Source organism: Coccinella septempunctata, chromosome 2 (genome assembly GCF_907165205.1).
Source record: "Coccinella septempunctata chromosome 2, icCocSept1.1, whole genome shotgun sequence".
Taxonomy (NCBI): domain Eukaryota; kingdom Metazoa; phylum Arthropoda; class Insecta; order Coleoptera; family Coccinellidae; genus Coccinella; species Coccinella septempunctata.
Window position 1 is genome coordinate 52,988,941 of NC_058190.1, and position 20,706 is coordinate 53,009,646.

The window sequence follows — 20,706 nt, forward strand, 5'->3', positions numbered from 1 at the left end:
TTTCGAAAAGTTCTCATAACTTTTTTGTCTTTGAAGTTACAGATCTGATACTTGAAACTTCTATATTCACTTTTTAACGTAGAATCCACTGACGAGCTGGAAATATTTTTCCATTTTGAATCATAAGGCGAACTTTCGTTTATTGAATGCTAACTTTCATTGAATTTGCTATTTTTGAATTGGAAAAATGTTTTTTGCCAGTAGATTCTACGTATGAAAGTTTCTAAGAAGGTTTGAGTCTCAGACCTGTAACTTCAAGGACAAAAAAATAATGAGAACTTTTCGAAATCGTCAAAATCCCATTTTTTGCTAATAACTCAAAAACGAGGAATAGCAGAAGACTACGGTTTTTACCATTCTTTATTTCTCTGAAAAAGAGCTTGGAAGTGAGTCATCCGTTTTCTTCTAGCTCTCATAGTTCTCGAGATTCCCTCAGTTAAATGTATCGATTCCTCCCCTGCACTTTCCAATGGAAAATTCTTCTGATATGAAGATTAATTTTTTTTCATTCGTTTTCGAGAATGTACCCGACTTGAAACTTATCAGAATTGAATTTTTCAAGTGAAAATTTGAAAAGCGTGGGCTCTCTCTTTCCTTGGTCCTAGACGAATTGGAGAGGAAAAACACCTAAACATTAATTCAAATTTTGCCACTTCAGCGTCTGTGCTTGGGGGAGATTAATTTGTTTTACATATTCAAGGGTTGATGAGGTAGAAACGAAAACATCAGGAATGGAATAAATATAAATGGAGCTTTCATGACGATTCCAGTCTTGAATGGGACATGTTCATCACGCATGACCACGTCTGTTGCAAGAATGAAAAGCGGAAAATTCGTAATGGCAGTTAGAGGTAACTGCTGAAATGAATCGGTCGGTTAAATGCGGCTTTTCACTCATTGTTTTCATAGTGACCTTTGATTTTCATTGCTGCACTACTAAGAACATCTTGACGAAGGGTTAGTATTAAATTTTTTTCGAGTAAATTCATTTGCAAATGAATTGAGACATCCGAAGCTGTATCAATGTTATATTTTTGTGGAGAACATGAAATTGAATTGTGAATTACCTCTAAATTGTTTTCCTCCTGGAGCAGTGTACCAATATTATAAAAAAATTATTTAAACTCCATCTTCAATATCAAAAGTTTCAACTTTTATAATGATTAAAATTCTTGCCGAATCAAGAATTATTGAACAATTCCAAATAATAATTAGGTAATCCATTTGTTATGGATTTGATAGGTTATCGATTTCGATTATTCTTTTAACAGTGAAGTATAGCTACACAAATATCTTGGTTTCAAATTTCATTCCACATAGAATCTCCAAGTATCATATCCATCTCTTTGGTATATGATTGCCCTGTCAAAAAATGATGTGGGTCTATCGTATAATTTTTTTTGTGGCTCCTGAAGAGCAACTTAAAATTTTCTTCTTAGAAATCAGAAAACTGACACAAATGAAATTGGAAAAACATTCTATAGGATCCAGATGGCAATAATTTTTTTTTATAACGTTCCCCCCTAATATCAGTATGGTATCCTAAGAAAATTCAAGTTCGAAGATAACTACAGACTATAGAAATCAACCTTCCTGTTGATGAATAATTTCCTTCTCAAAAACCGTAAACATTTGCAACAAATATCCATAGACCTTAGGTATTTATTCAAGCTATTAAAAATCAATTTTTCAATGGTATTATATAAATAAGGAAAATAATAAGTTTTTATGCCAAACAAATTTAGGGCACTGTATTTAAACAGGAGCTGCTCAAAAAAAATTATATTGTTTAAGTTAAGACCTACACTGTTTTTGACAAGGATTCAGTCCTTCAACTTTTTCGAAACTATTCATTCACATCATGTATAAGCCACAATATTCCACAAAGCAACTCTTTTTCTCATCACGTTCAAATATGTAGACTTTAGGGCATATATTGAGGAAACCTCCTGATAAAAATTTATGTTTAATAGACCCTTGAGTGTAATGCAAATGCAAAGTTATAAGGTTTCAATGTTTCGAGAAGAAAAAACAGGGTAAAATTTGAAAGGTTCTGCACTCATTACATTTATTCTGTGTATAAGATATCTCCATCCCTCTAAAATTCTTTTTGACTCACACCGTATAAATCTTATAGAGTTAAGTTATATAAAGAGCTCTCTATACCATCAAAACTTCTGTCGTTAACTGTAGAAACTTAATGTCATTTCCACACAAAACCTCGCACTTACGAAAGATCAACGAAGATCGCAAACAAAAGCTCCAACTAATTGATAGAGCAGGTTGTATACGGAGAACATCAAAGAAACCACGTTATTTAATCTATCATAATTAGCCAACCACTCTTCTAATTACAGCGGAATATCGACACGAAATAGAGAAGTGGCTGAAAGATATAGACGTGGATTTCCGCAGGTTCAACTCCCTAGCCAGTCGTCTAACTTGGGAACTTAGCGTTAATCCGGAAAACGTCAAATATTCAGAGTACGGCAAAGAACTGACGTTGATCAAGAACAGGTGGAGAAATGCGATATGCGGAAAGGAAATTCAGAGAGACTGGTTGACGGGGCAACAACGAAGGAAAATGTTTTTGTTGTGTAGAGGTGGGAAATTCACCGATAAAGGTATTGTGTAAGTATCAAGAGTCTGACATAATGAAGGCAGGATTAATCCCAACTTCTAACAATGTATAAAGCGTTAGGATTTTTGGATAATGGCGAAGAAAAGCTCTCTTGGAAATATAGAATGTCCCAGTTATTGACCGTAGAGAAAAGTGAAGATAACCAGAAATTAATTGTTGAAGATTGACGCATTAAGTTTCTTTCAAGGTATTTGAAATATTTCTGGCAGTTGGAGGCTCTGTATACTTATTTGTATTGAAGAGAATACATTGGCGGTTTCCTCCTGTCTTTTGCTTAGCCCACGCACTTTTCTTTAATGTTTCCGGCACTCTTAGATTCTATAGAGGATCATGTAATCGGAAATGTTTTCCTCTTTCTCATTTCCTGGTACGAATTAAGACGGAAACTCTTAGAAATCGGGGACCCCCTTTCAAGAGTTACTTCCAACGAAAAAAAACCCATTTTGCACTGTCGCTTTTCAATCCATTCGATTTTGAGATAAAAAAAATTAAATTTTATACAGAATTGGTCATTTACATGCTGCGTGAATCAATTAAATTTTCACAAGTTTATTCTATGGTTTCTACGATGTTGTAGCCTATTTTCTTCCAGAAAATATATAGAAACCATGGGAGAACTAGCCGAGGCTTACGGTGCAGAAATTTGCTTACCTTCAACAGAAAATTTCGTCGATTTCTACTCGAGGTTATTTGCAAACGTTTCTGTCCAACTAACACTTCCCCAACCAGGAGATTGTTTATCTGGAGAGCCAGATTTGGAGATCCTGATGAAACGACAAGACCTCAACGCCGATCAGTTGAGATGGATTTGGCACCTCTGGCACAACTCAGTAGGACCGAGGGTTAAGAAGCCTTTTCTCGAGGTGGTGGATGTCTTAAACAGAGCAGCCAGGGCAAACGGTAAGTCAATAGTCATAACTGAGCAAATAAAATTGAAAAAGGACCTATATTGTTCTCCACATATTGAAAATGATCGCTTATTGAGTTTTTGTTGGGCTGCCCTGTGTATCTCAATCATTCCAACTCTTGAATGGATAGTTTTGAATCTGCTTATCCTTATCTTCCGCCAGGATATCTCGACAACGGTGAAGTATGGAGAGAAGAGCTTGAAACACCGAATCTCGAAGAAGTCGTTGATCGACTATATTCAGAAATAGAACCTCTGTACAAAATGCTCCATTCGGTGGTCAGGTATAAGCTTTACGAGAAATTTGGACCATCAGAAATCGATTTGAAAGGACCAATTCCCATACACTTATTAGGTGAGGACATTGATATAAATTTGAGGATACCACGAAATGAACCTTGATGAATTCCACTTTTTTTCTTTGCTCAATTCAGGAAATATGTGGGGTCAAGATTGGTCCTACCTCATCGGTCTCTTTATGCCCAAGAACTTCAAAATACTGCTGAACGAAAGGTTGCAGTCCAAAAATTTGACAATGAGACATATGGTGAGATTGCAAGATAGTTTGATGACATGATTGAAGGACTTTTTTAGGTTTTGGAAGCCGAAGATTTCTATGCGTCTATGGGGATGCCGAGGATGACTAGGAAGTTCTGGAAATATTCGATACTGCAGAAGAAGGATAACACTTCTGTTTGTCATGGAACCGCAGCCAATCTATATAATGATGGCGATTTCAGGTAGATATGCATGTTTTTATGATGGTTGGAATGTCATATTTTGAACATGATTTTGATTTTCGAGGATCATGATGTGTGGCCAGCCTGGTATAGATGATTTTTATGTGATTCATCATGAGATGGGGCATATCGAATACTACATGGCGTATGAACAACAACCGGCAGTATTCCAGGTATGTCGAACCGTTTTGAAACTTCTCCATCACAAATTGTCTAACTTACCATTTACTGCAGAGTCTCAGCTACACAAAATTGCTGCCCCAAGGTTAATATTATTTTGTCACTAAGATAGCATTGCACTTAATGAAGTTATTATTGAGTTATTCTAATATTCCAAATTCCAAAATAACTATTTGGTAGAGGTCGCCAAGCTCTAAATAATTAATAATAATCTTGTTGAAACTCCAATTGGAATCAAGATTTGCAATTTGTACTTTCAGGCATATATAGGTACTTTTTTATGTTTATGAGAACAGATCACTTTGTGATAATCAGGTATAGAAAGAAGAACTGGGCCTATTAGCAGTGGCGTATCGATAGATAATAATAGATGATTAGTATAAAGATAAAAAAAGATATAATTTAAAATAACGACAACTTTTGTGCTAAAACGTTGTTATTACTTGAATTGCACTGCTTGATTATCTGACAGTTACGTCAATGCGAACTTGTGTGATGTGGCATGTGAAGATACCAAAGGGGGCCGAGTGCTTTTGATCTCCTAGACAAGAATTATTGTCTTCTAGACCTCTAAATCCTTTTTCAAAGGTTGGAAGCTAATTTGTAGGTACTTTTATCATAACATACTTACCTTAATTTTTTCAGGAAGGCACTAACACAGCTTTCCACGAAAGCATAGGAGACGCCATCATGCATGGAGTGATGACGCCTCAACATCTACACCGCATAAGCTTGCTCCGAGACGAAGAACTCTTTGACAGCTCAACCGATTTCGCCCTGAATCTACTGCAAGGCCTCGAGAAAATTGCGGAGATCCCGTTTGCCCTTCTGATCGACAAGTACAGATGGAAAATATTCAGCGGTGAGATTTCCAGGGATAAACTGAACGAGGCCTATTGGAAAATGAACAGGATGTACCGAGGGGTTGTTCCTCCTGAGGGTAGGGGAGAGGTTTACTTCGATGCAGGGGCAAAGTTTCATATACCGGATGGAACTCCCTATATAAGGTAAAATTCAAAAAACCCAACTCTTGGAAATGAGTTTCATGCAATTGGTGTAGCTGATCGTTTCACCGATGTTAAACAATAACAGGGGATTCCAAGTTGTCACCCTCGACAACTTCATCGATTGTTGGCGTATGAAAACGCCTGAAGTGAATATTTGAACGTTTTGTAAAATAAAAGTATCCCTCATATTTTTCGTTTTCGAGTAATTTGATATTCAAAAATTGAAAAGTATCTGTGGAGTTTGTAAACTTGAGTACTTTGGCTGAATACAACTCTATTTAAAAGTTCCACAGATGTGTAGTGTCACAGATTTAGCCAGTTATTCTGAAAATAATTTTGTTTTTCAAGGGGTGGCATTGCTTATTATGAGAACTTTAAATGGCTGTATCTTTTTATCAGGGCTGAATCGGAAAAAATGATATAAGAAAAAAGTGTTCCTTTTGAGCTCAGATATCTACTGTTAAAATATTTGTACGAGTCAAAGACTCACCCTATAGAAATACACTAGCGCCACCCAGCAGCCAAGATTGAATTCCCTCACTATCGAAGGATACCTATATTTCTGTTAACATGTGTCATCTATGAGACAATACTGACATAATAACACTTCAAGGACTTTCATTTTTCGAACAATATTTTCAAAAACTTAGTTAAATCTTTTTTGTTCATTTTTCACTCCGGTGCATTTTTCCAAGCTAATTTCAGTTCCGAAAGTGCCACTTTCCCGCATTAGTGTGATCCTTTACCACACTATTGCACTTATAGACAGAATAAAGGACTTCCAACTCATGCCTAAAGTGTCATTTATTCCTTTTGTACTTTTTAATCCCGTGCGTTTTTACATTGTTTCCTGCACTCATTTCTGTTATGGAAGCGTCACTTTCCCGCACTAGTGCGGGAAAGTGCTATTGGTGGAAACTGATAAGACAAAAAGTACGCTTGTTACATCATTTATATTTCTTCAGGTACTTCCTCAGCGGCATACTTCAAATGGACCTCTTCAAGAGCTTGTGTGAAATCACAGTCTTGGGTGGAAATTCAAGGAATAAAGATGAGGAAAAAATATTACCATTGCAACGCTGTGATATTTATGGTTCTAAAAAAGCTGGAAAACACTTAAGGTGAAAAACTCACTCACTTTTCAACCACCTTTGTAATACTGAGTAATTTTTTCTAGGCGTGTCATGGCGCTCGGATCTAGTGTCCATTGGAGTGTGGTGCTGAACCTGCTGACAGGTCACAGTCATCTAACAACAAGGCCTTTCCTTCAATACTACGAACCTGTATATAAATGGCTGAAAAACTATGTTGAAGCTCACAATCTCTATGTTGGATGGTGAATTAAACTGTTAAATCGTAGTTCGTTTATGTTAGTTCTTCTTGTTTCTCCAACTTGAAATGAATAAATGAAATATGTCCAAAAATATTTCTTTTAATACTTCCTGTGTCCCTTATATATTAAGATTTCCTATGAGTAGCTGTAAATCTGATGGATTATGAATAGAAAGAAAACTCCCAACTACAATTAGTATATTTTTATTGTACATATTAAAAATTACATAATAATGAAAAATAATTCATAGATATGAGTGAAACATTCCAAATATCCATACTGAAGCACTTTTAGCTCCTCCATTTAGGATAAATGCGAAAAAAGTACAGAATAACGATTCCAAAGCACTTTTGTGTATGTAAAAAAACATACGAAATTTTACGATTAAATTTTGATTCGTGTAGATCTAATAGGCACTCGTGAAATTTTGAGAATTCAATAATAACAATATAGATTAAAAAATCACATCAGTTAAACGATATCATTATATAAGTACTATATAATATAAATAAAGTATAAGTTTATACAATAGAGATAAAAGATTCGAGAAGCTATCATCAAATGAATTGGCACAAAAATTGAAATAACACCTCTATAGGCATATCGTGGATAATGTAAAAAAATAAAGCTGTACTAGCAAAGCTCTCATTGACGGATTCTGTATATAAAAAGTACAATTCAACAAGGAAAACAGGCGTTTTATACAAGTATTTACATTCTCTATGAACTCATCCAATTCATTTCAAATTCTAGCACCATATACAAATTAAGGTCACTTTATGGAAGCAACTAGATTAAATTTTTCGAAAGTGATATTACGGCAAGTATACTGATTGATATCAAGCCAGTCTCAAGCAGAATTTACGATAGAAAGCTCTAAAAATATCCGTTAATTCTTCCTCTAATTTTTTTCAAAACAAATTATTTCATCGACCTCAAGAAGGTAAGTATTTTTTGTCCGCATACACTTTTCATCCGCTGTCGTCAATATTATATAGGTAGGTGAGTGAGTCATATTCGTTAATTAATAATAACATGACTGTCTGTGATAATAATTGTTGTCAACTCAATTTTATGAATTAAAAATGTTGTTTAAATATTAGTGTTTATAATAATGAAGGGTGGAAAGCGATAGCTCTTCCAGAGCTGAGGGAATTGGCATTTACGGCGACCTAGACGAGGTCAGCAAACAGGTGAGTACTTACTTTCATGGTATGTGAGGTCGACGAAAAAATGTAATATGCACATAGGCAAAAAACTGTCTATTTCTAGCCTGCATGCTCGGCTTTAACCGACAGTTTTTTGGTACATGAATAACTATTATCTTGTTAAATCCAGGATTTTGCCCTACTTGAAACCGAAAATTTTCGTCGAACTCTCTTGTTTACTAGTCCTCATGGTGGACACAGTTTTCTTCTCGACAACCTGCTGGGTAACGGATTTCTTCAACATTTTCTGTTCGAGAGTGTCGCTGTCCTTCAAGACAGGCGGTTCGTTTATGAATTCGACGTTTGTGGAGAAGGAGGACTGGTACTGGGTGTCCACGCCATTCTTTACGCTTTCAAAGGTCGACTTATCTTTGTTCGGCGTGCTAGTGTAGTATTTTTCCTCGATGGTCTGATAGATCGGGTCGGCCGTTTTGTATGTTTCGTATTTGTATGATTCGGATTTGTAACCGGTGGGAGTTTTGTAGGTGTTGGCGCTGTATTCGGAACTGGAGTAACCGTCCGTCGAAGACTGGGGTTTCAGGTCGAAGGTGCGATATTTCTGGTCGTAACTGGGCGACGGACTACTGGTATAATCGAATCTTGGAGGTTGGTTGCTGAACAACTTGGGGGAGTTCAGGTTGTGTCCAGGACTGACGGGAGGCGCTGGGGATTTATTGACCGAACTATATATGGCACTTTCGAACGGTTTGGCGGCCGGTACGTAACCGGTACTGTAACTCGGCGAAGTAGGGTGGTTGTAGGAGGAATAAGTGTTGGAACTGTACAGGGGTTCGCCGTAAGTCCTACCGTAAGTCGTAGATGTGGGGTAGTTTTGCGACTGGTTGGCGTACGAGCTGTACTTCTGATCGTCGTAGGCGTTTTGACCGTAAACGTCGTTTCCGTAAACCGCGTTGTCCAGCTCGCTTATGTGCGACTGGAGCAGTCTGTTATTTTTCTTGTTGCGTTCCAAGGAATTGACTTTTTCCGGGCTCTCTAAGTGACTGTAGCTATTCGCGTAGGGCGTTTGATTGTACTTGTAGTTGTTGTGGAGGGCGTCGGTTTGGTACAATCTGGAATAGAAGTGGTGGGTGTTGACAAAACGGAAATTTGACGTGCTTCACCGTGTAGATTCTCTAACACTCTGAAACTTTCGACCAGTATGTCTTAATTCTTCTAGATCCAGAGAGAAGTCCCAAAAACTCGTGTTGCTTCATTCGATGTTTGTTAATAACACGTTTCGGTTCAATGCCATCATCACGAATAATACAGTGTGGTTCATTTAAAACGAAACAAATTATATAAAAACGCTCGGACATGTCGATTTTTAATTTCAGGGGGACAACATCCAAGATCAAATTCAAATATCGCTTTAACCCTTAGCGTTACAACCCTAACCCTTATATTTTGAATAGGGAAGATGGGGAATGTGATACCTCTTTTCAAGGGCCTTTTTATTCAGAGTTCAGAATATTTGACTTTATTTCATTCAATCCAGTCGTTTTCGAAACAGAGCACGACCAATTTTCTACAAAATTCAAATTTGAAAATCTCGAGAACGAATGGATTGACTGAAAAAAAATGTAATTATGTTGAACTTCTACTAGAAAGACCTTTCAAATGAGGTATCACTTATCCCATCTCCCCTATACAAAATATAGGGGTTGGGTTGAAACTCTAAGGGTTGAAGCTATGCGGTTTCGAAATTTTTCTTCTTCTTCTTAGAAGTTGTCCTTCTGGAATCAAAATGGACATGTCCGAGCCTTTTTTATATAATTCGAATCTGCAGACTTGAAGAGCCGCTGTTTCGTTATAAATGACCCACTCTGTATAATCAGGAGATACATTTAGGTCTCAAAATTTGTTGAAATTTCGTTGAAGTTAGTTCCGATCTTGGCGAAGCTCAACAAATCATCTTAAATAAGTCAATATTTGAAAAAAATTTTTGAGTATTTTCGACGATTCGATGACCTTCGCCAAGATTTTGAGCATTTAGACTAATTTCTTCGAAAATTGCTCTGTTCGACCAAACCGCTGCGTATCGCCGGCCCTGATAAAAACGAGTCGAAGAACCGGACCGTCTCTAGTGAAAACTCTCGACTCTGGAGCCAGCACATAAATTCCCGAAAAAATCTTAAAAAAATCGTGATTTTCGACGTTTACCATATGCGAATGTAAACAAATCAACTCTCCCACAATGAACTTAACCCGCGCCTGACGTTTCTTACAATTACAGGCGTTTTTACATTTTTTAACCTGATGATGGCAATGTGCCGAAACATGTGGAAATTGTCGGTGCCTCCTCTCTGTAATCTCAATGTCCCGAGTACTTTTGACTGGTTGAGGTAGCGAATCGACACGTAGAAGCGACCCATACTCATGCCAAACTTTTTTTTAGTTGTCTCAAGGTTCAGCCGTTAATACACACTCCTTCTCCAAGCTTAACCCGTCCATGCCCACTTTCATAGGAAAATCATGCTTAGCCATGCCACTTCGAACTACATCATTCAATTCATTCTTCATTAATAAGTACAATATTAGTGATTAAACGAGTGCAGAGAAAAAAGAAAAAAATTTGTACAAAATTCGATTGATCAAGCACACTTGATCTCGACTCTAATCCTAATCGATCAATCTTTGGAGGTTAAGTGTCAAATCTGACATTGACACAAATGACAGGTGACAGATTCGTAATTTGATGGATACGTCGCCGGATATCCGGACTCCGTCAATCTAATTTTGTCGAAGAGTGGAATTAGTTTTGTTAACCACACACCTTTGACTCACCGCGACGTCTCTCCCTCTTGCGCGGAACTGACGTAGCCGTCGGTGTCCTCGCCGGACGTGTCGAAGGCCTTCAGCTTGTACTTGGCCTGTCGGATGGCGGTCAGCTTGTTCCTGGCCTCCTCGAGCTCCTTCTCGATCCTGAACACCTCGCTCCTGGCGTCTATCTCCTGCGCGATGCCGCCCACCATCCTCTTGTTCAGGACGAGGCTTCTCTCCTCCTCCACGCTCTTGGCCCTCTGCGCGGCCCTCACCAGATTGTCGGTGGATCGGATGACGGCAGTGCCGGCCTGCTGGAGTCTACGCGTCGCTTCCGTGTCGCCCTCGGCCTTCACCTTGCAGGCTACTAGGAGTTGGGCGGTAGAACTGGCCACTTGTTTCGCCGAAGAGATCAGCTTATCTTCACTTCCGAGTCCTGGAACCGATCAGTTTTGATAGAAGGTAGAAGACATCAAAATACACTCCGCAAAAATAATTAACGCACATTATGGAAATCTCAAATTTATTCTACAACTGAAGGTGTTCTCAATGATAATTATTTTATCAGAATTATGCAAGCATATGTTATCCACTTTCAACGGTTTTCTTCCATTCAGATGTTTTTCCCAGCAGGAATAAAAAAATGATATTATCAGATTTTGAATGTATTGGCTCTATTCTAAAATCAGTTGGTCTCGATCAATTCTAGTGATCAATAGTTTTTCTTTCGTTTGATTTTCTACACTCGATCGCTATGCAACGCGAAACACGCAATTTGACCCAAGAGGAATGTGCCCAAGCGGTAGTTTTGCGAGAAGAAGGGTGGACATACACAAGAATTGCAGAAAAGTTTGGAGTTTCCCATACAAGTGTGTCCAGAATGTTGCAGCGATTCAGGGAGACAGGTATGAATGTCCGAAGAACAAGACAGGGTAGACCACGGGTAACAACTGCCATTCAAGAACGTTACTTGAGAGTTTCTTCGTTGAGACAACGGTTTGCAACCGCTCGCCTCCTTCAAATTCAGCTTGAGCAAACTCATGAGGTGAAAATTAGCACTCAGACAATAAGAAATCGCCTCAGAGAATATGATTTAAGGCCTCGTGTGGCGGCAAGAGGCCCAGCTCTTACCCCAGCCCATCGAAGGGCGCGTTTGGGTTTTGCGAGAGAGCATATCCATTGGGAAGAGGCCGATTGGGAAAGAGTTCTCTTCACAGATGAGTCTAGATTCTACCTCTACCATTTTGATCGACGTTCCCTTGTATACAGACGTCCACATGAAAGATATGCTCAGTGCAATTTCCTGAATACTACTGGTTTCGGGGGAGGATCGATTATGGTATCGGGTGGAATAGCTTCGACTGCTCGCACAGACCTAGTGGTCGTTGATAATGAAGCTATGAATGCTGACAAGTATATAAGGAACATTCTTGAAGAGCATGTAGTGCCATTTGCCCCATACATTGGTGAAAATTTCATTTTTATGGACGATAATGCCAGACCCCATTGTGCGAGCATCGTTCAGGAGTACCTTGAAGAGGTTGAAGTCTCTCGAATGGAATGGCCAGCAAGAAGTCCAGATCTCAATCCGATTGAGCAGGTTTGGGACAACCTCAATAGGAATCCAACTCGGAGAAATCTGGGAAGGATTAGATCAGAACATTTCAAGATCACTCATTTTGAGTATGAACCGTCGTTGCCGAGCTGTAATTGACGCAAGGGGTGGAAATATCAAGTATTAAATCACTTATCAGCATTTCAGTATTTTGAAAATTGTTCATTTCTCTTCTTTCACATAAGATTCGGTGAAATCCTGAATTTTTCTTCCATTTAATGTGTCTTGTTTCGTTCAAAACCTTCCCGAGAGAACATAAAAATAAGTTATAAAGTCAATGTAGAGTTAACTTTCATTAAAATTGAGATTTTCAGAATGTGCGTTAATTTTTTTGCGCAGTGTATGTTGAGTAATAAAATATTTTGACATTGAAATTGTGTTTGGTTCTAAAGTAGGCTAAAAATTTTAAATTATTCAATATATTCTCATACATATAAGATATTCAAGATGTTGGAGTTATAACCGCAATAAAAAAACGCACCTAGAAAATTTCAAGTCAATTACCTTTAACAAGCGCGTTGGCACTTTCCACCAGACTGTGGGTAGCGGCCGCAACCAATCTGGCAGCAGAGATCAGGCCCTCAGACCACTGCCCATCGTCGGACGATGACACAGGCGTTCTCGACATTTTTCCGCTATCGATGAGTTCCCTTTGGGCAGCGCTCGCCGCCTTCACCAGGGCAGAAGTGGCAGCGGCTATGGATTTGGCAGCCTCCAAAATCATTTCGTCGAAGTTGAGAGATTCGTCCAGGTCCTGAGTCTAGAAGACATAAATCGTGAGATCCTCTACACAACTGTATCGTACTTAATCATATTTCAAACACCTCAAGTTCACCTGGACGAATAATGAAGTACGTGCCTGACCTCCGTAATAATATGTTTGATTCCTGGGTGAATTTAAAACATCAACCAAGAATATCAAACATATCTCACGGAAATTGGCTCCATTTTGTAGAGATTTCTTAGAAAAATGTTGCGTTGAAATCGTTTCTGAGGATTGAACTTACCGGTATAGCTTTTCTGGGTCTCAAGTTGGCGAGCTTTTTGGCAGCGGCATCAATGGAGGCCGCAGCTCCGAGCAGCTCGTTTTCTGCTATCACCGTCGGATCATCGGGGTCTACCCAGTCTGAACCTGGAAAATTTATCGAAATTGAAGCTGATGCAAATTCTAGAACATATAGAAATGGAGTACAGAGTACTATATTATTTCCTAGGAGAATTTGGTCTGGCGTGCGAACCCTATGGACTCTCCTGCAATCGCTTGACGAATTGTTGTACATTCGTTGACTGCAGGTGGTAGTTTAATCTTGGAGCCACGAATGGGTAGGAGTCTTCAGAGTGAGGGAGGTTTGGTTCAGTCTATGCAGAAAGTTGAAATAAACTGCTCCACAAGAGTTAGGGATATCGTATTCAATCGTTTTTAAAAGTATGCAATCTTCGATAAAATCGCTGTGAAATCATTAAAAACTCAATAACAACTTGAATCGATCCAATAAAAATCAGTAGGAGACATTTCGTCAATCTGGTCGCCTTTTTTCTGAAGTTTGGTTCTTTGCATATGCTTCATGAATGTTCTTATTTTGAAATGAAGTCAGTTTATCAACGGCTACGATTTGAAACGAGTTATCTGAAAATGCCAAGACGTAAATTAACAAACGCTGAGGCTAATAGGGCTATCGGAATGCTACAGGGTGGCCTAACTCAGGTTGTTGGCGCGGAAAGGCTCCAAGTCAGCCAAAGTGTGATATCTCGACTTTGGAATAGGTTCAGGGAGACAGGTTCCGTGTTGGAAAGACCAAGGCTTGGTGGGCGACGAAAAACAACACCTGCTCAGGATCGTTTCATCACCGTTAACCCTACATATACGTGTAGAATACTACGGAATACTTGCAAAATGCAGATGGGGTCCAAGTTTCCATCGAAACCATCAGACACTTGACCATAAGCGTCAAAGACTGGAATGGGCAAGGCGTAGTGTCCTTTTCACTGATGAATCCAGATATGGACGATTTTCAGATTTCCGAAGAATAAGTTTATGGATAATCCCACGCATACCCGTAATCGTCGCTATGTCCAAGAAGTCCATTCATTCCGAGGGGGTAGTGTTATGGTATGGGCCGGGATATGTTTCAACGGACGCACAGATCTACACATTTGTCCTGGGAATATGACCGCCTTGCACTATAGGGAGCATGTCATTGACAATGTTGTGCCAAATTTTCACTGTTATTGGCGAAACTTTTCAATTTCTAGACGATAATGCTAGACCGCACCGTGCAGCCATAGTTGAGAATGTGCGCGAGGAGCTTGGTATTCCACATTTACCAATGCCTCCGCACTCATCAAATTTGAATTTCATAGAACATCCTTGGGATATGCTCCAAAGAAGATTAGATAATCATCAACCTACCCCAGAATCCTTAAATGATCTGAGAAAGCTTCTGCCCCGTTTATGGAACAAAATTCCTCAAGAAATGTTCAACAACCTCGTGTGCAGTATGCAAAGAAGATGTCAAGCTGTTATCGATGCCCATGGAGGCCATACATGGTATTGATAGTCTTAAAATGCTTGAATTCTCCGGGCATAAAATTAACCACCCTGTATACCTACAGGCTAAAATTGATTTGCGACTTGAAATCATATTAATATGAATTTTCATCACAAAAATCTTATTTTAATTATATTTTTTGCAATTTACGTTTATATCTCATTAACTCACGTGAAGCAGTTCATTTAAACACTACACTGTACTGATGAGGGACAATGATCCAGAAACCGGTCTACAGTTGTGATTTTTTTTACAAAAATGCTCGAAGCGAAATCCGACGTTTCCCTAAATTGAAATCTTCATTTTAACGAAGCTCACCTTTGAGTAGTTCTGCTACACTGACGAGCTCCGTGACGCACTGCGCTATTTTTCTGGATATCGGCGGTAGCACGTGTTTCGCATCTGCGCTGTTACCTTGAAGAATTGCCAGAAGAAGCTCCCGGAACTGTTGCGCACAATCGTTACCGGCATTCAGCGTCCTATCCTTGAGTTCCGCCGATTCGGCTAAGAAATGCGCAGCGCTCTATAAAAAAAAAAATTGTAAAACTAAGTTGTTCACTTCAACCAGACAGAAGACCTCACCTTGCAAATAATCAGCATGTCAGATATAGATTTTCTGGCCAGATTGGCCACGGCTATTATGTCGTCTTGTCTGTTGCTAATTCCGGCGGAAACAGCTTTAGCTGTAGCCTTAGTTATGGCCTTCGTACTCTTTATGATATCCTCCGCAGTCACCTCCTTCTTGAAACCGTCGGTGGAGTATAAGGCCTAAACGAAACAGAAAAAATCAGGTATGAAGAATACGATCTGACAAACCTAAAAGCTACTCTTCCAAGCTCGCGCCAACTTACTCTCATCTCTTGCCCGATAACTTCAACAGTCGACTCTAAGGCTCTTGTACCTCGAGTGTGTTCATCCTCAACTGCTTTAACTGTTTTCAGTAACGAAGTCACGTTAGTTACCATCACCTGAAATAAAATGATAGTAACAACACATCCACAAAAGCCCCTTATCGTTGTACAAACATGCGTTTAGATGTCCATGACAACATGAAAAGAAAACATCAGATAAAGTAACAAAAAACTAATAAAAAATTCGGGAAAAATTGATTCGCGCTTCTTTATCTCGATATTTCCTTCGATAACCCAAATATAGCTGAAATGGAAGAGATGAGTTAGTGGAAATACACATACAGCAAGGATGACAATGACTGAGAAGGCACCCCATTCTAAACCACCAGGTATATAACGAAATACCCTTAAACAAAACTAATGATACATACCAACGACTATTTTCTCTTTGGAGTAGTGGTACCTCTCAAATTACAACGAGTTCATTACACGAAACCACACTATTTATTGATACATCGAAAAGGTCGGGGATACAACACAAGAATTACAAAAATAAATATATAGAAAATTAGCAAAAATAAAATCTAACATGTATTTGTTACACAAGTTGGGGGAGAAATCGGGTAAAGGAGAAATTCGAGGTTAATTGATTAAATTTACAATACTTATACATGGTGTCCCATAAATTATCGGCTATTGAGGATGCTGGAATAGCAGCAAAGATAAAGCGTATTCAAATTTTGAATGAATGACAATGGCACTTCCTTATCGTGATATAGTGTATAAAACACCAGATTGCATGATTCTGGTACTAAATATACAGGGTGAGTCAACAAGGATCGAACTGATGACAACTTTTGCCCCTGTAAAACAGGAATCAGCCTTCCATCATTCCTCAATCCTCAATGAACCCAATATATTATGGAGTTAACTCGATCAAATGTAACTTTTATATATTAAAAGGCACTCTGTATATCTGAGGTTCATATAATAGAAACATCCCTTAATTTCTCCTTTCCTCCGTTAAAATACAAGTGAAGAACTGACAAATCAAGCAGTAGAAATTAAACATTGCGTAATGTCTGTTTGCAATCCACTGTCAGAGTTCAAGTTCTCTTTGCTGTCACTCAAGAGTCTGATGAGCTCCTCCTCCTGATCGGAAATCCACCAATCGGTGTCAGAATCACCTGGCATCTGCCGAATTTCATCAAAAACATATCGTTTAAAATCCACCTCATTAATTCTGTCTGACCTTGGTTAATCAATCATTCTCGAACACTTCAAAACTGAGGTAGAAAAGAGAATAACCAGGAAGTTCCTTACAAAGCGAGGTAAGTTGCGAAAGATATTGGTATACAGGGTGAGTCTTTCACTCGTACAAATATCTTAGCAGTAGATTCTTGAGGTCAAATGAAACACTTTTTTCCTTTACCATTTTTTTCGATATAGGCTGTTGCCATGAAAAAATGTTATTTTTAATTCTATCCAATAAACAGTTTCATCGAATGAAATGAATTATTTGATGATATCACCCACGTCTTCCAATTTTCTCATTATGACCATTACGTACCGTAAAATACCAAAAATTCAAAGAACTCAACTCTTGAAACTGAGTTTGATGAAAGTGTTTCTATCGACCTCAAGAATCTACTGTTAAAATATTTGTACGAATCAAAGACTCACGCTGTATAGTATCCACGATTATTATTTACTCGAATTCGTTTGGTAAATCATCTAAAAGTGAATAATAGCCATCAAAATTAACTAATTCTTTTTTGATAGCCTGCTTGAACGATTAAAAATAAGCCAGATGGTCCACGATGCCAGAAATTTTTGAATCGCCTCAACATATTTCCTGTTCTCCGAATTTTCCTCCTTTTTATTTTCTTTTCTACATTATTAATGTGAAAGAATATGATTGAAGCCATTCCAAGAAAAAAGGTGGACTTTATAACGATACCGATTCGAGTGACCTCAGAGAGAACCTGATAAAAAAACCTCTTAACACATTTTCATGTGCTCAGTACTTGTTCTTATAAGGAAATGCGTGAAATTTTTCCCTCATCAAGAAGACATTATTCTGATTAAAGTCCACCCCACTTCACAAAAAACATCGAACAAAAACAAGCACAAAACACATGCAAAATGTTAGAAAACACAAAAAAATATAATGATATGCAAGTTAGAGGATATTATGGTGTACAAACTAGGAAATGATTGCACTCAACTATATATACAACTTTCTATAGTTTGTACCACTAAACCTATATTTTTCATACAACAAACTAAAAATCAAAGGAACAAATACATATACAGAATTTAAGGTATTCATTTCGAAGAGGTAAAGATTTATTCTTCGAAAACGAAAGTGGCAGTTCGAGAAGCGGTATACATTCAGTGAAAAACACGTATCATAGATCGTACCTTAGCGCTTTCCTTCAGATGGGCCATCGCGGGATCGTTGATGGGTTTGCCGCTCGCCGCTTTGGTGGCGTGGATGAGGTCTCCAAGGGCGCTGGCCACGTCTTTGACGGCGTTGATCAGCATCACCTGCGAGTCGGGATTGTCGGAGCCCAGACTGGAGGCGCCGAACTTTACGACCTCGGCCAATTGCACTGAAAGAAAAAAAAAATTCATCCTGCGTGACCCACGATACACAATAAGAAATATCGCAGATCAAATCTCTCATGAGCTACTGTATATTGAGCTTTCAGGCGAAAAAGGGATAGGCGAGAATGTTCATTGTCAGTGTCAATGGTCTACAGGGTGTCCAACGAAAACTTAACACGTTTTTGATTTACCATAGTCTATTGTGAAGTTTTGATAATTTGTAAAAGTCTGTAAAAGCGATTGTCAATTTATAGTTGACTTAAAATGGTGTATTCCGTAGAAGATAGGGTAGAAATGATATAATTATTTTTCAAAAATAAATGGATGAATGAATGAATGTGCATGGAAGTGAATGGTGCCCATTAGGAAATACTCCATCACACGAAAATGATGTATTTTTTACGAAATATCTTTGAAACGTCACATTTTGAAATAACCATTTCAACCGTTTCCCAAAAAAATTATTTCAACTACTCAAAAATGAAAAATGAAAATGGGTATTTAAAATTTAAAACGCTTTGTTTCTATTGCACAAGTTGGCAACATCGACTGAAATATGCGTTGATAATAAAGGACAACAAATATACTATCTTGATGAGATAGACAAAGATGGCTGTCTATGAAGTCTGCGACGAACGAGGAAGGTCGTAAAATTTAACAGGATTTTTATGGCTGGTTGCTGTTGAGGCTCGCCAGTGAGTACGCGCCTTATGATGGCTGTAAATCCACAGCTGTTATTTTATAAACAATCCATTGTTCTTATTTTCTAGAAGGCGCTGTTGCCAAATAGTAAACTAGAAACGAAGCGATTTAAATTTTAAAACCTAATATTTGAGGAATGATTTTGAATAGTTTCCGAGGTGCATTTGAAAAATTCATGAATGAAACTCATAATTAATCAGTTTAAACTTGCATATGCATAACCCAAATTGAGGAGAATTCCCCTTTCCAGCATTTGATAAACTAATCGCAAAAATAAGGACTCTTCCACTATTTTACCTGTCATTCCGTTATCGATGGGAATTTTGAAGCGAAATTTCAGGACCAGATAGTACTCGATAAGATCTTCAATATAAATGCCGTAAGGGAGTTGCAAAGAGCTGAGAAGTTGTTCCCCCTCGAATCAGAAATTTAAAATTCATCCGAACGCTTTCCAACGGCTCGCCGACGTCTGCCAGCTTTCTATCGAGACGCGGTACATCAAAGGGATGTTTCTTTTGAACTTACCGATGGTGGACACCGAATTCTGGGCGGCGACCGCCAACTGCTCCTGCGTGGAAGCCGCGCCAGCCACCAGGGTCTTGGTATCCTCGACCAACGCCTTGGCCGTCTTCAGGATGTTCTCCCTGTGATCGGCGAAACTCTCGTGCTCGTTCTCGGGGTTCAGATTGCCGGCCGTCGCGAACATGATCGTCGTCTCTAAGTCGCCGATGATGCCGGACACCGTGGAGGCGGCGTTGATGCAAGCCTGGGTACCCCTGGACCCGGACTGGAGGGTGGCGAGGACCCTGGCCACCTTCTCCGTGACGTTCCTGGAGTAATCGCCCAGTTCCCTCAGAACTATGTCGTCTTTCTGGATGAGGCAGTGACCACCCGCTTGTACCAGATCAACGCAAGCACCGCCGAGCTGTTGAACCACTTCTTTCAGACGTAAACCGACCTCACCGTTGGTGGCGGCTGCTGCTGCGCCTATACTGTCGTTGGCCAATTGCGTGTACTTGTGCGACAAATCCGCGGAAAGCGGAGCCAAATTCTGGGTGTCGGTGGACGCTTTAGAAGCCTGAAAATCAATTAATCTTAAAAACAAAGTAATTGGACACAGAACGAAGAAACTCACCATTTCCCCGGCTATCTTCGCGATGTCCTTGGCGCACTCCACCATGCGGGTCTGATAGTCGACGTAGCTGTCGTCGTCGGAGATGATCAAAGAGGCCCTGTGGTCGGAAAGACGCGTCATGGCCCTAGTGAGGTTCTCCACGACGCCTGATACTATGCCGCTCTGGGTGGAGATGGCCTCTATGCTGCCCATCAGTTCTTGCAGGGCTTCCTTGGTGCAGTTGGCGAATTCCTCGATGTCCGGATGGATGTTTGTGGCCTGAAAACATTGCACTTCAGCGAGAGTACGCGAATAGACAGATGGACATAGATATTGTTATGTGCGCTTGCTCAGATCAGCTTTCGCTTGTCATTCCCATCACAATAAGGCATTTCAGATCAGCTGACTTTGTATAAAGTACAGAACCCTTAAGCCTTGTTCAGACTAGGCTAATAGTTTAGTAAGTAGCGAGTAAATCAAAGCGTTTAA

At 39.2% G+C, this 20,706-nt stretch overlaps 2 protein-coding genes across 3 annotated transcripts in view; one reads left to right on the forward strand and one right to left on the reverse strand.

Moving 5' to 3' along the window:
• The first annotated feature begins 861 nt into the window (after positions 1–861).
• Positions 862–6,903, forward strand: LOC123307879 (angiotensin-converting enzyme-like). Its single transcript, XM_044890353.1, has 10 exons — positions 862–957; positions 2,358–2,631; positions 3,234–3,541; positions 3,712–3,903; positions 3,983–4,095; positions 4,143–4,288; positions 4,353–4,461; positions 5,114–5,475; positions 6,441–6,596; positions 6,653–6,903. Exons 1-10 carry the CDS (start codon positions 864–866, stop codon positions 6,813–6,815), a joined length of 1,917 nt encoding a protein of 638 aa, XP_044746288.1. The 5' UTR covers positions 862–863; the 3' UTR covers positions 6,816–6,903.
• A 92-nt stretch (positions 6,904–6,995) lies between these two features.
• The window catches only part of LOC123307878 (talin-1), a 46,241-nt gene continuing 32,530 nt past the window's right edge, over positions 6,996–20,706 (reverse strand). Inside the window, exons 18-27 of one of the 2 annotated variants that reach the window (XM_044890351.1) lie at positions 20,239–20,496; positions 19,629–20,181; positions 18,216–18,406; positions 15,792–15,908; positions 15,523–15,708; positions 15,259–15,463; positions 13,399–13,523; positions 12,896–13,151; positions 10,801–11,212; positions 6,996–9,086 (exon numbers count right to left, since the gene is read on the reverse strand). In XM_044890351.1, the coding sequence (XP_044746286.1) occupies positions 8,156–9,086; positions 10,801–11,212; positions 12,896–13,151; positions 13,399–13,523; positions 15,259–15,463; positions 15,523–15,708; positions 15,792–15,908; positions 18,216–18,406; positions 19,629–20,181; positions 20,239–20,496 (3,234 nt within the window). In that variant the 3' untranslated portion in view covers positions 6,996–8,155. Of the gene's footprint in view, positions 9,087–10,800; positions 11,213–12,895; positions 13,152–13,398; positions 13,524–15,258; positions 15,464–15,522; positions 15,709–15,791; positions 15,909–16,276; positions 16,986–18,215; positions 18,407–19,628; positions 20,182–20,238; positions 20,497–20,706 lie in introns of those variants that run through there. The other variant, XM_044890352.1, reaches the window with a different exon arrangement.

Excerpts from the sequence above, each read along its gene's own strand:
- LOC123307879 (XM_044890353.1), top strand. The coding sequence starts at position 864 with ATGAATCGGTCGGTTAAATGCGGCTTTTCACTCATTGTTTTCATAGTG. Across the intron at positions 3,542-3,711 it reads CAGAGCAGCCAGGGCAAACG|GATATCTCGACAACGGTGAA; the intron begins GTAAGTCAATAG and ends ATCTTCCGCCAG. Across the intron at positions 3,904-3,982 it reads AATTCCCATACACTTATTAG|GAAATATGTGGGGTCAAGAT; the intron begins GTGAGGACATTG and ends TGCTCAATTCAG.